The sequence below is a fragment of the Pantherophis guttatus genome, chromosome 1 (genome assembly GCF_059756535.1).
Source record: "Pantherophis guttatus breed Tessera chromosome 1, ASM5975653v1, whole genome shotgun sequence".
NCBI classification, from domain to species: Eukaryota; Metazoa; Chordata; class Lepidosauria; order Squamata; family Colubridae; genus Pantherophis; species Pantherophis guttatus.
This window is the reverse complement of record NC_142063.1, coordinates 301,302,830-301,324,622: the sequence shown is the minus strand read 5'-3', so window position 1 is coordinate 301,324,622 and position 21,793 is coordinate 301,302,830. Positions and strand designations below refer to the sequence as shown.

The window sequence follows — 21,793 nt, the reverse complement described above, 5'->3', positions numbered from 1 at the left end:
GAAGCAAGTCCAAGCTAAAAAAATAGGCAGACCCAAAGGACTTCTGTGGAATACAATGTACCTTTATTTTATAGTAATAAGAACAGAATGCAATTTTCATATATGCATTGAACGGTTTAGAAGAGAAATTGATTAAAAGAATGTAGACATTTGGGATTATTTTATTTCCTTTATGATTATAAAATCTTACCTCATAAGCAAAAGTTTGCTTCTCTCGTCATTTTTCTCATTCTTTCATATTATCTGTTAGGAAAAAAATAAATACTGCTGTTAAGAAAATTTTTCAGGAAGTAACTTTTCACATAGAAAAACAATGGTGCGCAGGCCATTCTCTGCCTGTACCTTCAGCTAATCCTTGTTCAAAACTACTTTCTCTATTTTTTGCTCAAAGAGATATCAAAGAAACTTTGGAACCAAGGACAGCATATTTGCATCACAAATAAAGCAAACCCATTTTCACCACTAAGATTTTTTCAAAAGCATTCACAATGTTACATAATTTGAAATCAAAGAATCACATTTAATATTGTATAAAATCCTTCTAATAGTAATTATTAACTCAAGTCTTGTTACCTCTCATTGGGACTACTGCAATGTGCTGATGTGTGTACATTACATTTGTGCTTTAGCCCTGCACTGGTTTCCTATTGGCTTCTGGTTGTAAATCAAGATTCTAGTTTTACAATTAAAGCCTACATGTTTTGACACCAGAGTACATACATTTCAGACCACTTTCTCTGCCTAGTTTCTACCCTCCTATCTTGAATACTTTGGGGGAACTTGCTTATGATTGTCCACTTTTGTGAAGTAAAAGTTGGAGGTTTATAGGTATATTTTCTCTAACTGCCTATACTTTGGAAAAGCCCTCCTCCCCCAATTGTACTTGGATTCTACAAACTGTTAAAAACAATTCTTTTGGAAAGTCTTGGAGGGATAAGTTGGGACCATCAGCTTGAGTGATTGGCATCAGACTAAAGTTTCAGAAGGCGGAGAAATATGCATAGCTGTTACCATTGCCATGATCTCCAGCTTTTGCTTTTTTTTTAACCAAAAAGATCTACACTTTAATTTGGCAACTAATGTATACAGTAGCTGGATACATGTAATTTATTAAGCCATGGCTTAACATATTTTCTGAACCTCGCTACTTGCAGCTGATTCAATAAGCCAGTTTAACAAGGGGGTCAGGTAGATAAAAAGGCAAATTTGATTCAAATATTTATTAGTATGCAAATGGTATCTGTATTAGTATGCAAATGGTATCTATTTTTGCTCATCTGAAGCAAAAAAAAAGCAATTCCACTTTTTGTTTTTTGTGAGTTTTTCCAAAGTAGCAACTGAAAATCACTCTGAATCATTCAAACAGAATACTTAATAGTTAATATTTTTATTTAATTTCTGTTTATGATATTTATATCACACTTTTCCACCAGGGTCTGAAGCACTTCTTCCTCCAATTTTAATAAGACCTTGATTAAATAATCCAGGGATAGACAACCAGCAACATACCTGCATAAATACAAATTTATAAATTAAAGAAACTAGAATAGCAAAAATATTTCAGATTAACTCCAAAAATGTGAGCCTATCATATATAATTCTATATATATAATTTCTATACCAAACATGCAGAATTTTCAAGGCTGGCAAAGCCAGTATGGAATGAATAAGCGAAGCTTTGCATTAAAATGGATTTCTATGGTAGATCAGAATTCTGCAATGAGTGGCAGCAATGATCCAAGCTTTTCCAGAACAATTTTCGCATATTGTTGATAGAACCCAACTGCATTCCAAATCTGCATTTTTCTCCAATTCTAGAAGTCCAACAAAAACCTGGATGAAAACAACATATATTTCTTCTAAGTCCATACCATTCTCAAAAAGAAAAAAGTGGAAAATTTGTAAGAGTTAGTGTGTGAATGTGGTGAAAGCAAGGATTGCTTGTCAAGATAGAAAGGTATGGAGAGAAAGTGTAATAAATATTGGTGGTGGAAATTACACTTATAGTTCTAGTTCCTTTCTCGGAAGCCCTGCCTTGAATATTTTTGGCTTGCTGTATCTTAGTCCTTTTCACAATTTGCATGTTGCTTACCCAAAAAATGGAACCTGCTGGGTATGTGATATACATGCATAGGTAGTCCTTGACTTACAACAGTTCATTTAGTGACCATTCAAAGTTACAATGCACTGAAAAAAGGGACTTACAACCATTTTTCAGAGTTATGACCTTTGCAGCATCCCCATGGTCACATGATCAAAATTTGGACACTTGGCGCCTGAATCATTTATGACCATTGCTGTGTCCCAAGATCATGGGATCATCTTTTGTGATCTTCTGACAAGCAAAGTCAATGGGGAAATCAGATTCTCAACAACCGGGTTACTAAAAAACTGCAGTGATCCACTTAACAACTGTGGCAAGAAAGGTTGTAAAATGGGGCAAAACTCGCTTAACAAATGTCTCAACAGAAATTTTGGGCTCAATTGTGGTCATACGTAGAGGAGTACCTCTACATCTAAACTACTGTTTTGCAATTTATATCAGAAAACTCGTTCTCTGCACGTCAGTAGGAAGACGGAATCGTTAGCTATTTGGACGAAAACTGAGTTTATTTATTTATTTAGTTCAAATTTACCGCGCTACCTTTCACCTAAAAGACGGTTGGTTGCTCTCATTGATGCTCACATTGCCTCTTAAAGAAAAACAGGCCCCGCGTTACACAATTTTCTCGCCAGCCTTTGAATTAGGGGCCCTTTAAAAGGTGGATAAGACACGCCCACGTCCTCCGGGAAGTCACTTCACAAATCCTAGGCGGGGGTCAGGGAAGGAGCCAATCGGTCTCCGTCTTAGTACGAGGTGATTGAAGCCGCTGCAGAGAGAGAGAGAAAGATGGAGGCTTTTTCGGAGGGCGCGGCGCCGGTGGAGGGCGATCGGGTGCCTCTCGCTGCCGGCCTCTCCGCCCTGGTTCCCGACAGGCTGCATCAGCGAGAAGCGGAACGGCGAGAGGAGGCGGAGAAGAGGCGGCGAGAACGGGAGGCGCAGTCGGTGTTGGAAGAGCAGAGCGATTTTTTCACCGCCTCCTTTGCCCGCGAGCGGGAGACCATCGAAGCGCTGCTGCGGTCGGAGCCGGCTCAGGATGCCGAAGCGGATGCCGAAGCCGTGTCCGAGGCGGCTCGGCGGTTGCAGGATCTGCAGCGGCTGCTGACGGATTCGGTGCGTTTCTTGGCTCCGTATGAGGTGCGGCAGGCCCAGGCGGCGCTGAGCAAGCTGCAGGGCGAGCTGTCGGAGAGGCGCCTCCAGCTGAAGCCGAAGAAGCGGTTCGCCTTTACCAAAGCCCTCAAAAAGGACCCGGCCTCGGCTCCGTCCAAGCCTCCCGCTCAGCATCCTCCCCCGGAAAGCTCCGCCAAAGACCAGAAGGAAGCGGCAACCTCCGCGCCGCTGAACCCAAGTTGCGGCTTCAGCCGGGCCGAGGGACGAACCCTCGAGCTCGGCCCGAGCGACCTGCTGCAGCAGGACGTGGTGCTGTCCCAGCTCAGGCGCTGCCGGGTGCTGTTACGCGGCAACCCCAACACGCTGCTGATGCTCGACTGTCACGACTGCACGGTCCTCTGCGGACCCGTCTCGACCTCGGCGCGGGTGGATGGGTGTAGCGGTTGCCTCGTGGCCCTCGCCTGCCAGCAGCTCCGGACCCACCGCGTTACGGAGATGACCTTCTACGTGCAAGTGACTAGCCGAGCGATGCTGGAGGACTGTAGCGCCGTCCGCTTCGCCCCCTACTCGTGGGATTACCCGGGCATGGAGGCCGATTTCAAGACCGCTGGGCTTGACAGAAGCAAGAACAACTGGGATCTGGTGGACGACTTTAATTGGCTGGCCAAGGACCAGGCCTCCCCGAATTGGTGCGTGATCCCGGAAAAGGAGCGGATCACGGATTGGAATTAACAGCCTTGCGTTTGTAGAGGACTTTCAAAACAGCCCTCTTGAAAAAGAGGGATGACTTTTGGAAAGGCAGAATTAAAGCTGCACTAAATAGTCCTGAATGACGTTTGGAATCTCTTTAAGGAGTATGACTGGGTTGCCAAAATACTTGTCCTGATAGCCTTTCACTGTTTACCTGCTATCTGATTATGTGTCCTGGTACTACTAAGGTTTAGTGTTGTGTGTGCTGGGTTCTTTCTACAGATCTGCAATTGTATCTGTAAAATTATGTTTTTGTCCTCTTAGGAAGAAAACTGCTGGGGCTGAAGATTTTAACTTCTTCTAAAATGTTACCCAATTAGTAACTTGCTCACTTAAATGCTGAATAAAATTACTATTAATTTAGACATTGGCTATTTTTATCTCTGAGATGTGTTTGTGATATATGTGGATTAAAAAGATTGTCTTCCTGAAGAGTGATAGGAGGTATTTAAATTTAGGAATGGTAAAGGTACTGCATATTTTTTTGACAGCTATATAAGAAATAATTTAGAGATGCATAGTTTCAGAACTACTATTAGCATTTTCATTTGTTAAAATAGTTTAAATTATGCTTTGTATTGGAAGCAAAATTCTTTCTGGGATGCATCTTCAGTACCAAGTACTGAGTAGTACCAAGTACTACTAGTACTAGTACTGGTACTACTTGGTACCAGTACTACTAGTACCAAGCCAGAGAATTCTACAAAATTTACAAAGCATTTTGAAGGTTATTCAGAAACTATGTCAGTTAGCATTAGTTCACTTTTACAAAACATCACGCAGATTGTTGAGTTTGCAAAAATGCTTAATTTTGGATTCCAAAGGGCATGTGCACTTTTGTGTGCCTGTAAAAATTATAAAGATAACATATCTAAAAGGACACACCCAAAAAATATACAGGCCCTGGGAATTATCTTACCATAGATAAGCACTTTAAGTGGAAGGACACTTGCTTAAGTGTCCTTCTGAAATTAATAAACTACAAAAGGATAAAGTCAAGTTTGCATTATACCTTCTCCTACATTTTGTATAAAATATTTATTTTCACAATAATATGATGTAACATTTAATATAACTTTATGTACATTTCAGAAATATTTCACAATATGAACATTTTTAAGATTTTTGTTTTATTTCCACTTTATTTTTACAATACCTTGATTGAAAATTTCTCAGTTATTTTGACTGTTGTTTATCAACAATTTTGTTACTGCATCCATTATTTTTTCTTAATATTATACTAAAGTAAATCAAAATATATAGAACCTGCAAAGTATTCTAAAGATAGAACTGTTCAAAGCTTCTGCAAGAAGTGCTGAACATTGCACAAGAGTTCATATAAAACCCTTGGCTTTGAAATACCAAAGCAACTGTATTGTTGGCAAGCTTTGTGGGGGCTGCTTCAGATATTGTTTTTATCTGTCTCAGTACTCATGAAAATAGCCACAAGAGTCTTAACAGTTTGACCATTTGGAAAGAAGTGTTGAATATGTTCCTCGATAGATTAAAATTCAGTTGCCGTACTATAGTTGTCTGCATTTTTGTGTCTAATAAAGAGGGTAACTGATGTCTTGAAGTTATAGAGGTAGTCCTCGACTTAGAACCACAGTTGTGCCCAGAATTTTGGTTGTATATGATTGCTGTCATTAAGCAAAGTGCCCCTGTGACCACCTTGCTCAGCAATCACAATCCAAGCTCTCCCCATTGCACTCATTAAACAATTATGTGGGGGTGCTCAGGGTGAGGGAAGCACTGGGAGGCCCAGTACCCACCAGCAAGTGGAAACCTGCCTAGGGTTGGGAGGCATTGGGAGGCATTGACTAGGCCACCAGCACACAGACCCTATCCCTGCCTTACCATACTGGTCCACTTATCTTTCCATCACTTCACTCCATCCTGCACATGAGTTCCATTCTTGTGATGGCTCAGAAGGCTTCTTCTCCAAACCATCATGAGAATGATAGCAATTTCTCCTTCAGAAAAGAAAATGCAAATCCAGCATTCTGAAAGGCTCTGAATCTCAGTATTTCAGAATGCTTGAGACATGGAGCCTTTAGCGTTTTCTCCTCCAGAATCTACTTCTTTCACCAATATCCTCCTCTCCAGAGGAGAAAATGCTAGTCAAGCTGGCATCTGCTCAGAGCCTTTTAGAATATCAGCTGTGTTAATGTTTTGTCAGATTTGAAGTTCCCTTCCCTGCACTGAGCAGAAAGGAAACCCCACCGCACCCTGAAGGAAGAAGTCTAAATCCGTTGTCTCCTCTGTTCCCAGAAATCTTAAATGGCAATTGGCATTTAAGATTGGCAACTCATAAATGTTTGGCAACTCATAAATGTGAATAGGTTGCCAAACTCCTGAAATGCGGTCATGTGAGCTAGAGGGAGGGCGGAGTAACGTTTCATGACACCCAGAAGTGTTTTACGTGGCTATTGTAACTGAACAGTTGTTAAATTGCCGGTTGTAAGCTGAGGACTTCAATTAAGTTTCCTATTACTTGTGTTCCAAAAAAATCAATTTTCAGTGCTTTTTTTAAAATAGCCCCATTATGATTTTATTAAAGGAAAACTACAAACTTCTCGGAGGAGATAGGAACCTTATACCTCTGTCCTTAGAGGTTGAGGTGATTGTTTTGATGAACAAAGCCTGGCTGCTATTTTACCTTTTAAAAGAAAAGTTATATTTTGCAAAATGTAACTAAATACAGGTAGTCCTCAATGACCTGTCATCTAGCAACCCATTCAGAGTTATGATGTATCTCCCCAGTACTACTTGCAACTTGGTTTTGAAGATCTGATGTCTGCATTCTTTCACTTACTTGATTGCATATTGGGTGCTTGGTAACCAGCTCACATTTAGGACTACAGCATTCCATGATCACTGCAATTTTCAGTGTTTTTTGCTAGTTTCCAGTATTTACTTCCTTTTCCAGAAAAACAGTCATTGGGGGAAAAAGGATTGGTTTAATGACCATAGTGTTCACTTAACAATTGCCACAAAAGTAAAAACAGGTGCAGCACATGATGACCTGCTTAATGATTGCCACAACTTATTGCCATAATTCCAGGCTCAATTACAGTCATAAGGCAAGGACTACTTGCAGTAGCATGTGATGCAGTCGCAGTGAAGGAAACCTAATGTACACAATAGGAGCAAAGCTGAAAGAAAGATAGAGGGACTGATACTCTTCAAGTTAGAAGATGGGTATATTTATTCTAAAATGGCTTCTACTGAGTTGTTAGCGCCAGTTTGGTGTAGCGATTGAGGCATCAGGCTAGAAAATGGGACACTGAGTTCTGCACCCATTTTTAGGATGAAACCAGCTGGATAAGCTGGGGCCAGTCATCTTCAGCCTTCTGAAAAACTTTGCTAAGAAAACTACAGGAAATTGTCTAGGCAGTATCCAAAAATTGGATACAATTGAACAAGAAAAAAAACAAACTTAGATCTACTCACTATGATATTTCATCAACCACCATGACATCTTATTATGGAAATCTATCAATATGGGTTGCTTTGTAACATAATCGGGTTTCTGCTCCAGTTTCTTTGCATTTTTAACATGAAATGCTGCAATTGCAATATTTTCTGAGAAAAATCTATGTTATCCTGTTTTCCTTAATTTGTTTACACACAATTTAACAGTAGAGTACTTGGTTGTATGAAGTGTGCCTAGCCCAACAATATTATGTGTTACCTTTTGGTGATGCGTATCTATTCCTCTAAGCTTATATTTTTATCATCTTTCTGGGAAGATTCAGATCAAATAATGCAAGATTCATTTTTCAGTAACTCATTTCACAAAGATTAGGTATTTGTTGTTTAAAGTGAGACTTTCATCTTCTCTTTAATTTTGTGTATGTTAAGTATACTTGGGTATATTGCAAAGATTTTAAGTATCTTGGTGATAAGTAGTTCATTATTGCAAAAATAAGGACAAGATGAACACGTTCGTGGAAGACACAATAGGTTGTTTACAATCTCTGCACAGCTCACATTTAAAAATGAACCAAGCATGTCCCTAGTGCTAATATTCAATAAGAGCTAAACATAGTCCATACAGGTCCACAAATTTACAACATCTATTATTAGAATTCTATTCCACCATTTGTCCATCAGCTCAAAATAGCAGCACTCTTTTACCCCCTTTTTCCTCCAACAACTTGGTGAGGTTGATTGGACTGAGAAAGTGATTGCTCCAAAACCACTTAAGTCCAATGACTAATTGTGGGCTTGAACTTGGGTCTCCTCATTGCCGTTCCAATACCACGCTGGCTCACCTCTTGTCATACAGGACTGTTAGTTCCATTAGAATGCCCTACTAACATTTTCTAGCACAATAAAAGACTCTTTTCTAACTTAAATAGCAACTATGGAGTTAGATTCCCCTTAACAGTGAGATAATTGCGCCCTTTTCCATTGTACATGAAGTTCCTTTCTCAGCAAGACCATCGTTGGCTGTTTGTGATTAATCTGTAAACTGCTCTATTTTGGGCTCAAATGTCTTGGCAGTTTGACATAGCTTCTGTGATGATTTAGTAAGATTGTCACAATTAAGCTGGTAATTCTACTTTTTATCTTTAAAATGCTTAGATTGAAAATCATTGAAAACATGACCTAATTCCATCCCCAAAATGCCTAAGTCCCAGAGCATGTCATTCAAGGTGAGTGACATAAGGATAAGTAGTATCATTCACTGGCTTATTTGTAGGTCAGTGTATGAAAAGCATCTGATATAGGTTTCAAAACTAATTTCCTGAGGAGAAGGAAATCTAGGAACAGGGAAACTTTTTATATCTTTGTTTTCAGTTATATCATGTGAAAGCACAAACCCACTGAATAGTAAAATGAAAGGATTATTTTCTTGTCTTATCGGTGGACAGAGATTTCTTAAATTGGATTACACTAATTAGTATTGGAATGACGTAGTAGAGATCCAGCTTTAATTATTTGAAATTGAAACAGTTTCTCCTTTGTATAGAAGGGACGACCACAAATAGTTGCATATCTTATTTATCAATAATCTTTTATTAATGTGATTTTTACAAAAACAAATCTTGCTGATTTGAAAAATGTATCTGCACTTCTTCAATTTTGGGCTGAGGAAGATGGAAGAACTAAATAATGTCCCAACCAGAGGGATGCCCCTTTGAATCTTCAAGGCCTGAGTGGTGGCGTATCTTTCCAATTCTACTCTTAACCCTTTTCAAAGAAGGGGTGGTTTGAGGAAAAGCTTGGTACCACCAGCGTTGTGAAAAAGATGGCAGTGATGAAAATCAAGTTTAACCAGAAGAAAAGAGTAAAACTAGCACAAGGATTATGGCTCATGAATTGGTTTTCAGTGTTTGCTGGAATTGTTGTTTTTTCTATGGGACTTTTCCTGAAAATTGAACTCAGGAAGCGAAGTGAAATGATGGACAATTCTGAAAGCCACTTTGTGCCCAACTCTTTAATATTGGTAGGTCTACTTGCCTGTGCATCCAACGCTCTTGCTGGCAAGATATGCTACGATTCCCTGGATCCTGCTAAATTTGAAAAATGGAAATTTTTCTTGAAATTCTATTTAATCATATGTGTAATTTTTAATGTCTTCATTTTTTTAATTGCTTTTATTTGCTTTCTGATGAGGGGTTCTCTTGACAATACACTGGCAGAAGGGTTAAAAAATAGTTTGAAATTCTACCGTGACACAGATACTCCAGGAAGGTGCTTCATGAAGAAGACAATTGATATGCTCCAGATTGAGTTCAAATGTTGTGGAAATAATGGTTACAGAGACTGGTTTGAGATTCAGTGGATCAGCAACCGATATTTAGACTTTGGTTCCAAGGAAGTGAAAGAGTAAGTAGTTGAAAGAAAATTAATTTTGGCGTATAATTTTTGTCTTTCAATCTTGTGTTTACATGTCATTCAGATTATTTTTTAGAAGTACTATTGTGAATGGCAAACTAAGATCAGCAATAAAGAGTAATATAAATTATTATTTTAATTAAAGAAGCCACCATTTCAGACTTTCAGATATATAACTTAACTGATTAATTTTCTTTTCCCAGTATATTGTCTTGTACCATAGCATTATAACTTTACCAATGAATCATTTTAGGAGTATTTAACTACTCCTTTCTAGCTTATGGTTCATCCAGTTACTATATTGTTGTTTAGCCATCATGCCTTCTTTTTCCCCTAAAAACAAAGTAATTGAATAAATGCATCAAAATTCAGTAAAAAAAAACACATACCACTCACTTTTATTTGATATGGATTATGCAGGGAAACTTCTTCTTTGTACATTGACATTTATCTTGACCTCTGTTAAATCACTCTGTAGCTATTCTTGGCTTTCTCCTCTAGGTGGATAAATGGATTTATAGAGCACTACAAATGTACACATGCTCAATACATACTTGTTTTGCCCTTGAATGCATAAAATTGAATCCACACTATTTTCAGGGATTCTAATTATTTCTCCGTCTTGAAAGTATGGCTGGATATGCTTTCGTCCTACCAGGTGACTTCTACTATAGATATTTTTTGAAAATATTCTGTCATTGCTTTCTTATCCTAGGAAAAGATTCAGTTCCCCCCACCCCCCAGTAAATAATTATGCTAAGAAGAAATTGCTAGTCTTCAAATGGTTAAGATTTTTAATGATCTTGATTGTTATGAATAAGCAGCTTTCACATTTCTAAAGTATCTTAATAGTGAACTGCATCAGTGGTTTTGTTTGCACTGAATTCAGTGGGATTTATGATTAAATAGATATATAAGAAATACATAGAATTTCACTGTTAGTTGCATTATAGGCAACTTGGAGAACTTCATTGTGATTAATGCAAATCCCATTAGTTCCAATAGCACTTAAATATGTGGATATGGATGGGTTATAGAGATCCAGTGCTGAAGTTCTGAATTTAATAGATAAATCCTCACTGAAATATACTTAAATACATTTAACAGAATAACAGAGTTAGAAGGTACCTTGGAGATCTTCTTGTCCAACCCCCTGTTTAGGCAGGAAACCCTTCACCATTTCTAACAAAGGGTTGTCCAATCTCTTCTTAAAAACTTCCAGTGTTGGAGCATCCACAACTTCTAGAAGCAAGTCATTCCACTGTTAATTGTTCTGTCAGGAAATTTCTCCTTATTTCTAGGTTGCATCTCTCTTTGATTAGCTTTCATCCGTTGTATGTCATTGTATGTTTGAGTACCTTCTCATAATTTCTTCTTTAGTAACAAATATGAACTATTCAAGATGCATACAAAAAAACCCTTTTGGTTTTGCTTGTGGCAATTTTTCACTCACATATTGTAGTCTTAATGTAGTCCAATTAAATAACTACCAATTTTATTTGTATTTTGATATTTTTTGCTGAACAAATATATGAATGGGAACCATTCAAATTATGTCCTGATATAAATAACTACATGGAAAAGTATAATGAGATGTCCACTATGCTGGCATTATCTGAAGATTTGGAGCTTGAGTTTAATCCATCCACAGGAGGACAGTACGTGAGAAATAAAATGAGATTACATTGTCAGACAGATGTGTAATACTGTACTATTTTTAAAAATGGTGATAGAATTTCAGGTATAAAAGTAGTCTAGCTACTTAAATTCAATTCCCAGGAATACAAAGTGATTGCTCATTTTAGTTTGGATATACATACAGTGCTTGCATTATCAAGTACCGAATGTAATTGAATGTCCCAGGGACATTATCCAGTTCATACTGAAATCAGCAGGAGTCTGAGTGGAGATAAGGATATCTAATTAGTGTATAATACTTTGGAGATTATAAATAGTCAGGATTATCTTTAGGAAAAGAGGTCTTTTAATCACTTTCAGATTCCTCAGGTGATAATAATAATTTACAATTCAACAGACAAGCACTTGCCACAGACTTAACAATTGTTAAGACAAAAGACCAAAAAGTAGGGATATTTGGAGATAGCAGAAGAGAAGAGAAAGAATTGGAGAAAAATAACAAAATACAAAGACCTGCCAATAAAAGTAGGATGACTGTGACAAAAGAAAGCAAGGATAGTACCAATAGTAATAGGTGCCTTGGGTGCAACTCCAAAACATCTGGAGCACCACTTGAACATCATTTGGTATTGACAAAATCACAATTAGTCAATTGCAAAAAGCAGCTTTATTTGGAACAGCTAACATCCTGCAACAATACCTTCAATACCTCTGCAAGCACTCAATAGGTGGATAACACTGCCAAATCCAATCTAAACATCTGGCTAACTTTGCAACCAGTCATAATAGTAATTTATTAAACTTGCATGCTATCAACTTTCTACAACCCCAAGTGTCTCACAACAATGAAAGAAATTACAATAAAATCAATAAAATATAAAAAAGAAAAAGAAAAAAATGGCAAGCACATTGAACTAAGGGACCTAATTCTCCATCTGTGATGGTCAAGCTGAAGACCCAGATTAGAGACATGCCTTTAAAGATGTAAAAAGGATTGCTGCTGGCCATGATCCATACAACATAATTCAAGAGGCTGTCCCTTGTAAATGGAATTGCAATTTGTTTCATTAGTACTCAATTTGTTTTATATTTCATATATCACTCATGAAACAGGAAATGATTATGTCATGCCCAAATACAATTCCATTTCTCTAATGTAACACTTGCCTTACTTAGGCATTATGCCTAAAAGTGAAGAAGGGTAAGATCATCTCTCCTTCAGATTCTAATTTGTGTCCCATTTTTCAAAGTGGCCAATTAACTAAAATTAGTCCAATTGTACAGATATTAGTAAATGCTATCCAACATTACTATTCGGTTTTGGGGTTTGCAAAATTATGCAGAAAAAGTGTAAAAGGTAGTAAGCAAAAGAAGCATGAGAAAATAAAACAAACTTAAAACTAGTTTACACTAACACTATTCAGTAGTAGGTCCACCCTTGTTTCCATCATGTCCATACATCTATTCATACATTGCCTTTTGTTCTTGACAATCTCTTTTTGAGTGTCTCATAAATTCCATCCATCCATAAGACTTTGTTGGTCCTTCTAACTACCCATTTACTCTTTGTATAGTTATTTTGTAATTTGATTATCATTCATTCTCTCTGTATGATCAAACCACAGTCATTTTTATTCAAACCTGATTCACTCATTCTCTATTCCTTTTTTTATCCAATTTTCTTCTACAATGTTTTCCTGAATGTTCAGATACTCCAAAGACATTTAAGAGATCTTCATTCTGTTTTAAAAATTCTAGACAGAAACCTGAAATATCCTTGGTGCTCACTTAGCTTATTTTCTTGCAGACATTTCATTATCTTATCCAAACTAGATAACATCATCAGTGCTAGAAGTACTGAGCTACAAACATTCTCCTTTATTAGTAAGATAGAAACTTCTCTGTGGCTCTTTCCAGCATGTGTATTTTTCATCTAATTGAGCCATTGCAGTTTCATTTGAATTTCCTTCCACCAGTAGGCAGAGAGATTATCAAAGAAGTTGACTTGATTCAGAATTTAATTGATGAGCTTTTTGCATTTACTCCAATAATTTCTTATGTACCCAAAATATTTCCCAATGTTTAAAGGTATTTTAAACTGGACAAAACATCTAAACCTGTTAATATCCTTTATCGTATGGTACAATCATTAAAGGCTTTTCAATGGTGGGCATACCTGAAATAATCAGTCTTCCAATTTGAACAAAACTCTAGTGATTTCATCAGACTAATAAAGAATTAACATTATAAAAATTATTTGATCATACTTTTTGTTCCTACATGATATATAAAATCATTATAATTTTTCTCTTGTATATCAACAATTACATCCCAGCCTTGTTTAAAATGAACAAATACCAAATACCTTTACTGCCTTGGGTTTTTCTCTGACGTTTTATTAATTACTTCTACCTAGTCCACCTTGAATCCTGAGAAAGCTCAGTAGTGTTGGAAGAACTAGTTAGTAGTTGGAGAAGAAATCCCGATCTATAGACCAAATTTAGGAGTATAAATCTCCTGGAAAATGACAATGGGAAACGACTTCTAGATTGTTGCCAAACTCACAGGATAGTTATCTCCTCCAATCACCAGAAAAGTAGTACAAATAATTGTATAATTTTTACAGATAGTCCTCAACTTACAATCACAATGGAGCTGAAAATTTCTGCTGCTGAACAAGAAGGTTAAATGAGTTTTGGCCAGGATTATGACCTTTCTTGTCACAGTTATTAAGTGAATTGCTGCAGTTGTTCAGTTAGTAACATAATTGTGAAGTGAATCTGGCCTTCCCATTGATTTTGCTTGTCAAAAGGTCTCAAAAGGTGATCACATGATCAGACACTGCAATAGTCATAAATATGAGCTTGTTGCCAAGTGTCTGAATTTTGATCAAGTGACCAGGGGCATGCTGCAATAGTCGTTCATGTTAAAAATAAGATATAAGTGACTTTATTCAATGCTGTTGTAACCTCAAACAGACACTAAATGAAAGATTGTTAAGTCGAGGGCTACTGTATATCATTCTTTGATGATTACTGAAATCTTTCCTTAACTCCCCTCCTTTTATAATCTACATTTCAGTATTTATTATTCAACAGTGTACTCCCATTGCCTCACACTCCCATTACTGCCAATAAAACAATGCAGAACTGTAGCATTGATCAATGTTCAGTCCCATTTTCAGTGGTGATATTCTTTGCCAGAACATTTTTGGATTCTCAGGAAAAGTTTGCAGGAGGAAGGGGAGTAGACATTTGTTGACAGTTCTTTAGCTCCAAGTCTTCAAGTTTAAGTTGGTTATTAATCAATAGTATTTGAATTTGAATAAAAATTTATCTTGAAGCAAAATATTCTTCAACGTTGGGGGATCAATATGATGGGACTGGCAAGTAGCCCTTAATTCTTGTATTAATATGCAATTAACAATTTTCCACAGTAAATTGAGCACTTTCTTTTAACTATTTAAAAAAAAAACTACATTTTTTTTAAAAAAAGATATTTTTGTGTGAGGTTTACATTCTGCTTTTCATGCAGGAGCTCAAGGCAGTGTACATAGGTCTCTTCTCTTCCATTTTCCACCACAATACTAAAACCCTGTGAGGCAAGGCAAAGAGAAAGCAATTTGCTCAAAGTAATCCCGTGAGGATTTGACCCTGGCCTTCTTGGTCCTAGTCCAACATCTTAATATTGCATTCCCTTTTAACACAAATTAATTCCTCATTAGCATATAAATGTGCCAAACAGTTCCCCATTTTTTCATTTGAGGCTTGCTGGTAACATACGTCCAAAACCAGAAGGCTGTTCTCAATCTAGCTCAAAAAACAACAACAACCAGGTGTTTTAAATGAGAAAGATCATATCCAGATGTTCTGAGGAAAATGCAAAGTAATTCACATGCTGCAGATGAAACCAGTGGAGGTAATGTTGCTCCATCCTTCTTAGTGGCTGTTCCTAAGTACAGATTTGCTCTTATTCATTTACAGTCGCATTAAAAGTAACGTGGATGGCAAATACTTGGTGGACAGCGTTCCCTTCAGCTGCTGCAATCCAAGTTCTCCACGGCCATGCATCCAGTACCAGGTTTCTAATAATTCAGCTCACTACAGTTACGACTACCAAACAGAAGAACTCAATCTATGGACTCGTGGCTGCAGAGAGGCTCTGCTTAATTACTACAGCGGCATAATGACCTCCATGGGAGTGGTTGTCCTCTTTGTCTGGCTTTTTGAGGTAATGCAATTGGCAAGCTAATTTCTCTCTCAGTGTTCAGAATCATAATGAGTATTTCTCACGGCAATTATCATTTTTTGTGGAAAATATTGCAGGGTTATACAGGTACCAGCCATGATTAGATTTTATTGTGTAGAATAATTGCCATTTTGTAGAAAATATTGCAGGGTTATACAGGTACCAGCCTTGTTTAGATTTTTTTTGAGGGAAAGAGAGTTTTCAGAAGGAAAACAAACAGATATTCTCCCCTTCCCCCATCTGAACTATAATGTATGGACATCAGGTTTGACATAGTTGCCATGTTAAATCCGATTCTGTTTTGCTTCATAACAGGAGTGGGGAGGAATTTCCTTTAGTGTGGTAAAGATATTTTAATTGGGTTGAAAATACTTTATTGATCCTAATCCCCTCTCCTCTACAATATTAGAAGTGTTTTAGATTTATGCAGGCCATTCTCTCTCCTTCCTTTCTTTCTTTCCTCAGTCAGAATTCATCTACCTTGCTTTGGTCCTGTAGGATGAAAGGTCCTTGCTGAAGTGGATTTTTTTCTTATGAAAAAAACCTGATGTATGTTCAGATTTCTTGGAATACACATAGATCCATACCTTCTTCTAGAGCTCCATTTGCCAACTTGATGACATAGCCCCAGTTCCCATTTTTCCTTCAACTCTCCATTATTGACTGGGCCTCATGTTACTTATGTGAATATTAAACAAAAGTATGCATTTCTGAATATTTGGGAAATGTTTATTCATTTATTATTTAAGTTTCTAGGAGAGCCCATTCAGCCAATGGCTCTGGCCAATGTACAAAAGTTAAAAACAGAGTAAACAATACTTTAACACAACAAATAACAAGAGGTCATATTGGGAGAGAACCCAATCTTCCATAGTGGATACCCTGTGGAAAAAGCCAGGTCTTCAAATTTTCTTGAAAGCCTTCCTTTGTGGAAGAGATGCTACTCCATAATAAAGATGAATAACCTCTGACCTCTGGGTACTATAAGATGGTGCTGCTTAATAGAGAGGATCCAAAGCACAACAACAATCCCCTCAAAATGGATGATTAGGCAAAAGCAATTGGAGAAAGATGGTCTCTCAAATGTCTTCCACAGTATAATAGGTCATGTGCCTGAATGAGAAGACTGAGATCTAAGAGGCTTTAAAGTCAATAAAATATTTTTCTTCTACATATATATGATATAATTGTAATTATTCTGATATTATTAATACATTCCAACCTCATTGTATTAATCAGTGAATATAAAGATTACCTTAAGGTGTAACAAAAGACAAAGTATTCATTCTAATTGATATGGATGGTTTGGGACTTGAATGCTATGAAATATTTTAAATAGACTTAAAACCATGTATATGCCAAAGTATATTCACAAGTACTACAAATTGTGACTCTTGAAAATATATGTTTTTCCTGATTGCCCTCTAAAAAACAAATACATATCCCTAACATGTTTTTTTTTTTACTGTTAACAATTTATTTAAAATTGTCCCTTTATTGACTAATAGGTTAAACACATTTGTAAACAGCAAGAATCTGGATTTATCTCTAAAAACGACATTGCTGATTCAGTTAGAAGGGTATTAACTGTAAGATACTATGCTAAAACTTACTAACTAACCTCTACTTAACTTGCTGTCTCCAGATGCCATTAAAAGATTTGCCAAAGTAGGTTACAAATTGATTTTTTTTAAAAAAATCATCAGAATTGGACTTCTTCAAAATTACAATGGGAAGCTGAATTTAGGATCAGAACATCTGATAAATTGTCTACAAATTGAACTGTCTTCAGGATTTGTAAAACATGAAAAATTTATGTAGAGTCTTTGTATTTCTCCTTAAGATTACATGTCTGCATTTGCAACAGGGTTCCCAAATTTTCTATATATATGTTTTTCTTTTTATTTCTTTTATGATTTCGATTTAATTTTTATGATTGATTTTTACTTATACTCTGTTTATTCTAGTTCAAAATTAGTTTTATTAGAATAAAGAAAAAAATAAGGTCATAATACATTATTTACATTTTATCTGTAGATGCATTGTTCTAGAATGTTATCACTTATAGCTGACCCTTGAGAAAGTTTGCAGTATGATCTAAGAAAATTGAATCCAAAGCTATGCATTCTCACAAACAGGGAGACAGATGCAGTCACAGCTTTCTTCTCTAAATTCCCTAAATCACGTATTGCATAGCTACCATAACTCTGTGTTAGGAAAATCTAGGAATATTAAAAATAAAAGATAATGTTGCAATCCATGCACACTCCTAAAATATATTATATACACGAAAATGAAATACTCTCTGACCATCCAGATTATTCCAAGAGTTTTTCTTGGGAAACCTAAGTAGTTACTATATGCTTCCTTATTGTGGGATACAAATCTATTTTTCCTGCCTCAATTTGAAGCACTGATTCTTGTTTTTACATACTTAAGTAGTTTTAATCTTGACTGCCTTCACGGTAGACAATTCCCTATGAGCTTCATATCAAATGTTTATGAAAAAAGCAGAAGTTATGCACAAAGAAACATGTAGGTGTAATAACTTTCTGTTTACAAGAAAGAGTTTAATAGAAGGAAAATTTACAATTACAAAATGAAATTTCAAATTAGTTGGAGAAGCCAGCTGTTGTATCTTCACTAAGGCCTGATAATAGATAGTTACACTCCTTGTTATATCTTTATTAGTGTACGATGGTAGCAATTTGATATAAAACTTATCTGTTTTAGCTGGGAATCAATGGAAGTTAGGATGCTTAGGGAGTTTACAAGTTGCCAGTTAATCCCAATAATGAACATTGTAAGCTCTGTGTTGCAGAGCTAAATGGTTATACATTCTCCAGGTTTTGATATAGCACCCTTTTAGCCTGGTCAGTCAGCAGAAATACAATAAGGTAGTGGTCTTTAATTTATTTCCTAGAGTTGGGTCCATAACCAGTCATAATCATTAAAATCTATGGTAGTAGCCCCAGTTGGAAGAAGTTAAGTTTCAACCAGTATGATTATGGTGGTATAGAGCACAAGAATCAGTACAGGTAGTCCTCACTTAACTATCATTTTTTGGTAGCTGTTTTAAATTGTGATGGCACTGAATGAGTAGAACTTAACACCAGTCCTTGAAATTCCAGATGTTGCAGTGTCCCCATAGTCAAAATTCAGGAACTTGGCAACTAACATACAATTATGAAAGTTGCAACATCCTGCAGTCACATGATAACCATTTGCAACCTTTACTGCTGGCTTCTGAAAAGCAAAACCTGCATGACATCACCAGGTCACATTGCATTTAACAGCTGCGTGGGATTTTCTTAATGGATGCCACTGGAAGTGCCAGAGCTACAGTTGTAAATCAGCACTATCATGTGACATCACACGACGGCATCACGTAGTGACAGAGATGCCGATTCCAGTTACCACCATTAAGCAAGGACTACCTGTATGTACTGTTCAAGTTATAAATGGGTAATTTGAAAATTAAGCTAATATTACATATTCCCAATTTTTCTTCTATCTGTAGATTTGGTAACTTTTGATTGTTCATTTATAATTAAGATTATTTACAATATATATAGGCTGTGAAATAAACCAACCTTTAGTCAAGTTGACTGATAGTTCATTTTGTATCTCACTTAGATGTTAGTAATGATAGGGCTGCGTCTGTTGCATACCTCTCTGGAAAGCATCACTAATCCAGAAGATCCTGAATGTGAAAGTGAAGGATGGGTCCTGGAGAAGAGCCTGAAAGATACTTTCAAATCCACCCTGGAAAATTTGAAAAATATTGGTAAGGGAAACCAAGTGAATGCTGAAGATGACGAGGAAGGTGCAAAAACCCAAGCTGTTGCAACCGTCAGCTGAGTTTCCCAGCTAAAAATGACTGTACCTAAAGACTGAAAATTGTGAATTCTAACTTGAAAAATGAGCCATCACAGCTACAGTACATATTTATTAATAACACTTAACATTTGCACTTACAGCAAGAACATTACAAAGCATCTTGATATAACCAATATTATATGTATATATTAAGATGACTACTTTTATTGGAAATGGTTAACTATTATCTTAAAGCAAGTATATAAGGCATTAGGGTCTTTCATATTAAAATTCAAGCAGACTTCTATTTTGGTATTCTGGTACTGTGCATTTTGTTGTGGATCACTGGAACTGGAAACCAAAGAGGAAATGTAATTATTTTTATATTTTAAATTTACAAATATTTGGAAAAATGTGTATGCTGGATTATGCATACTTATGATAGGACAACAAAAAAATACTGACTGGAAAATTGGAAAGGTATATAGAAAAATACATTTTAACTTTCCTTTTTTTGGGGGACAAAAACAGATATTTAAAATTGCAATTGAAGAACTGTATTCAGTCATGTTTATTGACTATATAGCAATAACAAAGTTAGTTGCACTGATTTTTTGTGCACTGGACAGAAATGGATAATTTTATAGAAGCAAGATTACAGTACAGAGTTTTGTAAACCAGTATAACTTTTAACCTAAATTGCTGACATTGGCTCACCTGTAAATCTGGTGCAAAAACTAAGCTGTTTTTTTAAGAAGGAATCATGAAGTCCTATTTGTAACTCTCATCAAAATAAAGTTACCACATTCAGTAAATGGGGTTAAGGATTTTTCCTGGCACTGAGAAGCAACTAAAAAGATTTGCACATTAATTTAGTGAATTAGATGCTATGTAGAAAGACTTGGAGTTGCCTATTATGGTAATATACAGATTATTGTTTCAATGCATTTTAATACAAAATTTATTCACTAAGATTGTCTAGTGTTGTATTATTCTGCAGGTATCTTTTAAAGTTTATAAGCTGGAGTGAAGCATGGGGAGTTAAATAAATATCTTTGTCTTATATGAAGCACTCACACAGGCACTACATAAACACATCTTTGCCAGGTTAGCCTTTCCCAAGAGAAAGCAGAGAAGTCTGCCTATTAATCAGCAGCCTAGTTGTGGAATTTAGCCAAGAGTCTTGTAGCCTTTGATAAGAGTAATGAAGGAAGAGTTAATGTTATTATGATCAATAAAAAGCAAAATAAAGTTGTTCAACGAGACAAGTGGCAGCAGTTACAGACAGGAGGTGCTTGTTGACAAAGACTCTTCTGAGGTCTAAGTTAAATTATATTAAAGATCAAAAGTCCACCTTGGCAGATGTTTTCACTGGTGCTCATTTCTCCAGTTTTGGGCCCTGGGTTCCATTTATTTGGAAGAGGCAGCAGCTCAAACTAGCACCTTTGCCTGACTGATGGCATTGTAATGGTGCAGAAAATGGAAAATCAGCAAGTGGTTGGTAGTTCTTTCCTAATCATGAAGCTGCAGTCCTGAAGAGAATAGCAAAACTTTTGAAATTAAAAAATGTGATACTGAAGGTGATATGAAATGGAATAAGGTTGAAAGCTTGTATGATCAAGGAAGGGAGTTTAGCAATAAAAAAAAAAAAGTAGGGGAGGAGAGATGAGAAGGTAGAAATGCCACAAGGAATTATACTGCAGTAGTCCCAATAAGTGGTGATAATGTTCAGGCAAGGATTTTAATAACAGCAGTTATGTCAAGTGTTGAAGTTGAAGAACTATCACCGTTTGATAATTGCTTGAATATGAAGAGTGAGAAAAATTTTATATCTTTATTCAATTCTGCATATGCTACCTTTCTTCTGAAGCGGTCATTTTGCTTGTATTTTTCGTAATGACATTTTGGGGGTTTCCTCAAATAACATCCAAATCCTACAATATATGCTGGTATATTTTAAAGTATTAGGACAGTCCTCTAAGTCTTTGCTGAGTTTTGTGATTGTTCCATGACGATAGTTTTCTAAACCAGAGATGAAAAGTAGGGAAATGGGAATCTATTTCCTATATTTGCAAGACTCAATATGAACATAATATGCTGACAGAAGCCTTAGTTTTTGTATAATCCTGGTTTAGCATGGATCTAATTAGATCAATATGAGTCAAGTATTCATATAAAGCAATTACTAAAAGGTTTAATTAGGAAGGTTTCAGAAATCTCATTGGGGCTATTTCACTGTGCTAATTCTTTGTATGTTATACAAATGTTCTGTAAATATTC

General features: G+C 36.4%; 2 protein-coding genes across 2 annotated transcripts; both read left to right on the top strand.

Annotated features, from left to right (window-relative positions):
* The first annotated feature begins 50 nt into the window (after positions 1 to 50).
* Positions 51 to 5,484, top strand: TBCC (tubulin folding cofactor C). The gene has a single exon (XM_034427706.3). The coding sequence runs from the start codon at positions 2,891 to 2,893 to the stop codon at positions 3,941 to 3,943; it is 1,053 nt and encodes a 350-aa protein (XP_034283597.2). The 5' UTR covers positions 51 to 2,890; the 3' UTR covers positions 3,944 to 5,484.
* Positions 5,485 to 9,067: 3,583 nt separating this feature from the next.
* On the top strand, positions 9,068 to 21,459 carry PRPH2 (peripherin 2). Its single transcript, XM_034427705.2, has 3 exons — positions 9,068 to 9,799; positions 15,430 to 15,676; positions 19,331 to 21,459. Exons 1-3 carry the CDS (start codon positions 9,219 to 9,221, stop codon positions 19,553 to 19,555), a joined length of 1,053 nt encoding a protein of 350 aa, XP_034283596.1. The 5' UTR covers positions 9,068 to 9,218; the 3' UTR covers positions 19,556 to 21,459.
* The last annotated feature ends 334 nt before the right edge of the window (positions 21,460 to 21,793 follow it).

What these genes read in the sequence shown, in the direction of transcription:
- TBCC (XM_034427706.3), top strand. Translation starts at nt 2,891, where the DNA reads ATGGAGGCTTTTTCGGAGGGCGCGGCGCCGGTGGAGGGCGATCGGGTG.
- PRPH2 (XM_034427705.2), top strand. Translation starts at nt 9,219, where the DNA reads ATGGCAGTGATGAAAATCAAGTTTAACCAGAAGAAAAGAGTAAAACTA. An exon ending in GGTTCCAAGGAAGTGAAAGA is followed by an intron (nt 9,800 to 15,429) that starts GTAAGTAGTTGA and finishes ATTCATTTACAG; the next exon opens with TCGCATTAAAAGTAACGTGG. An exon ending in TCTTTGTCTGGCTTTTTGAG is followed by an intron (nt 15,677 to 19,330) that starts GTAATGCAATTG and finishes TATCTCACTTAG; the next exon opens with ATGTTAGTAATGATAGGGCT.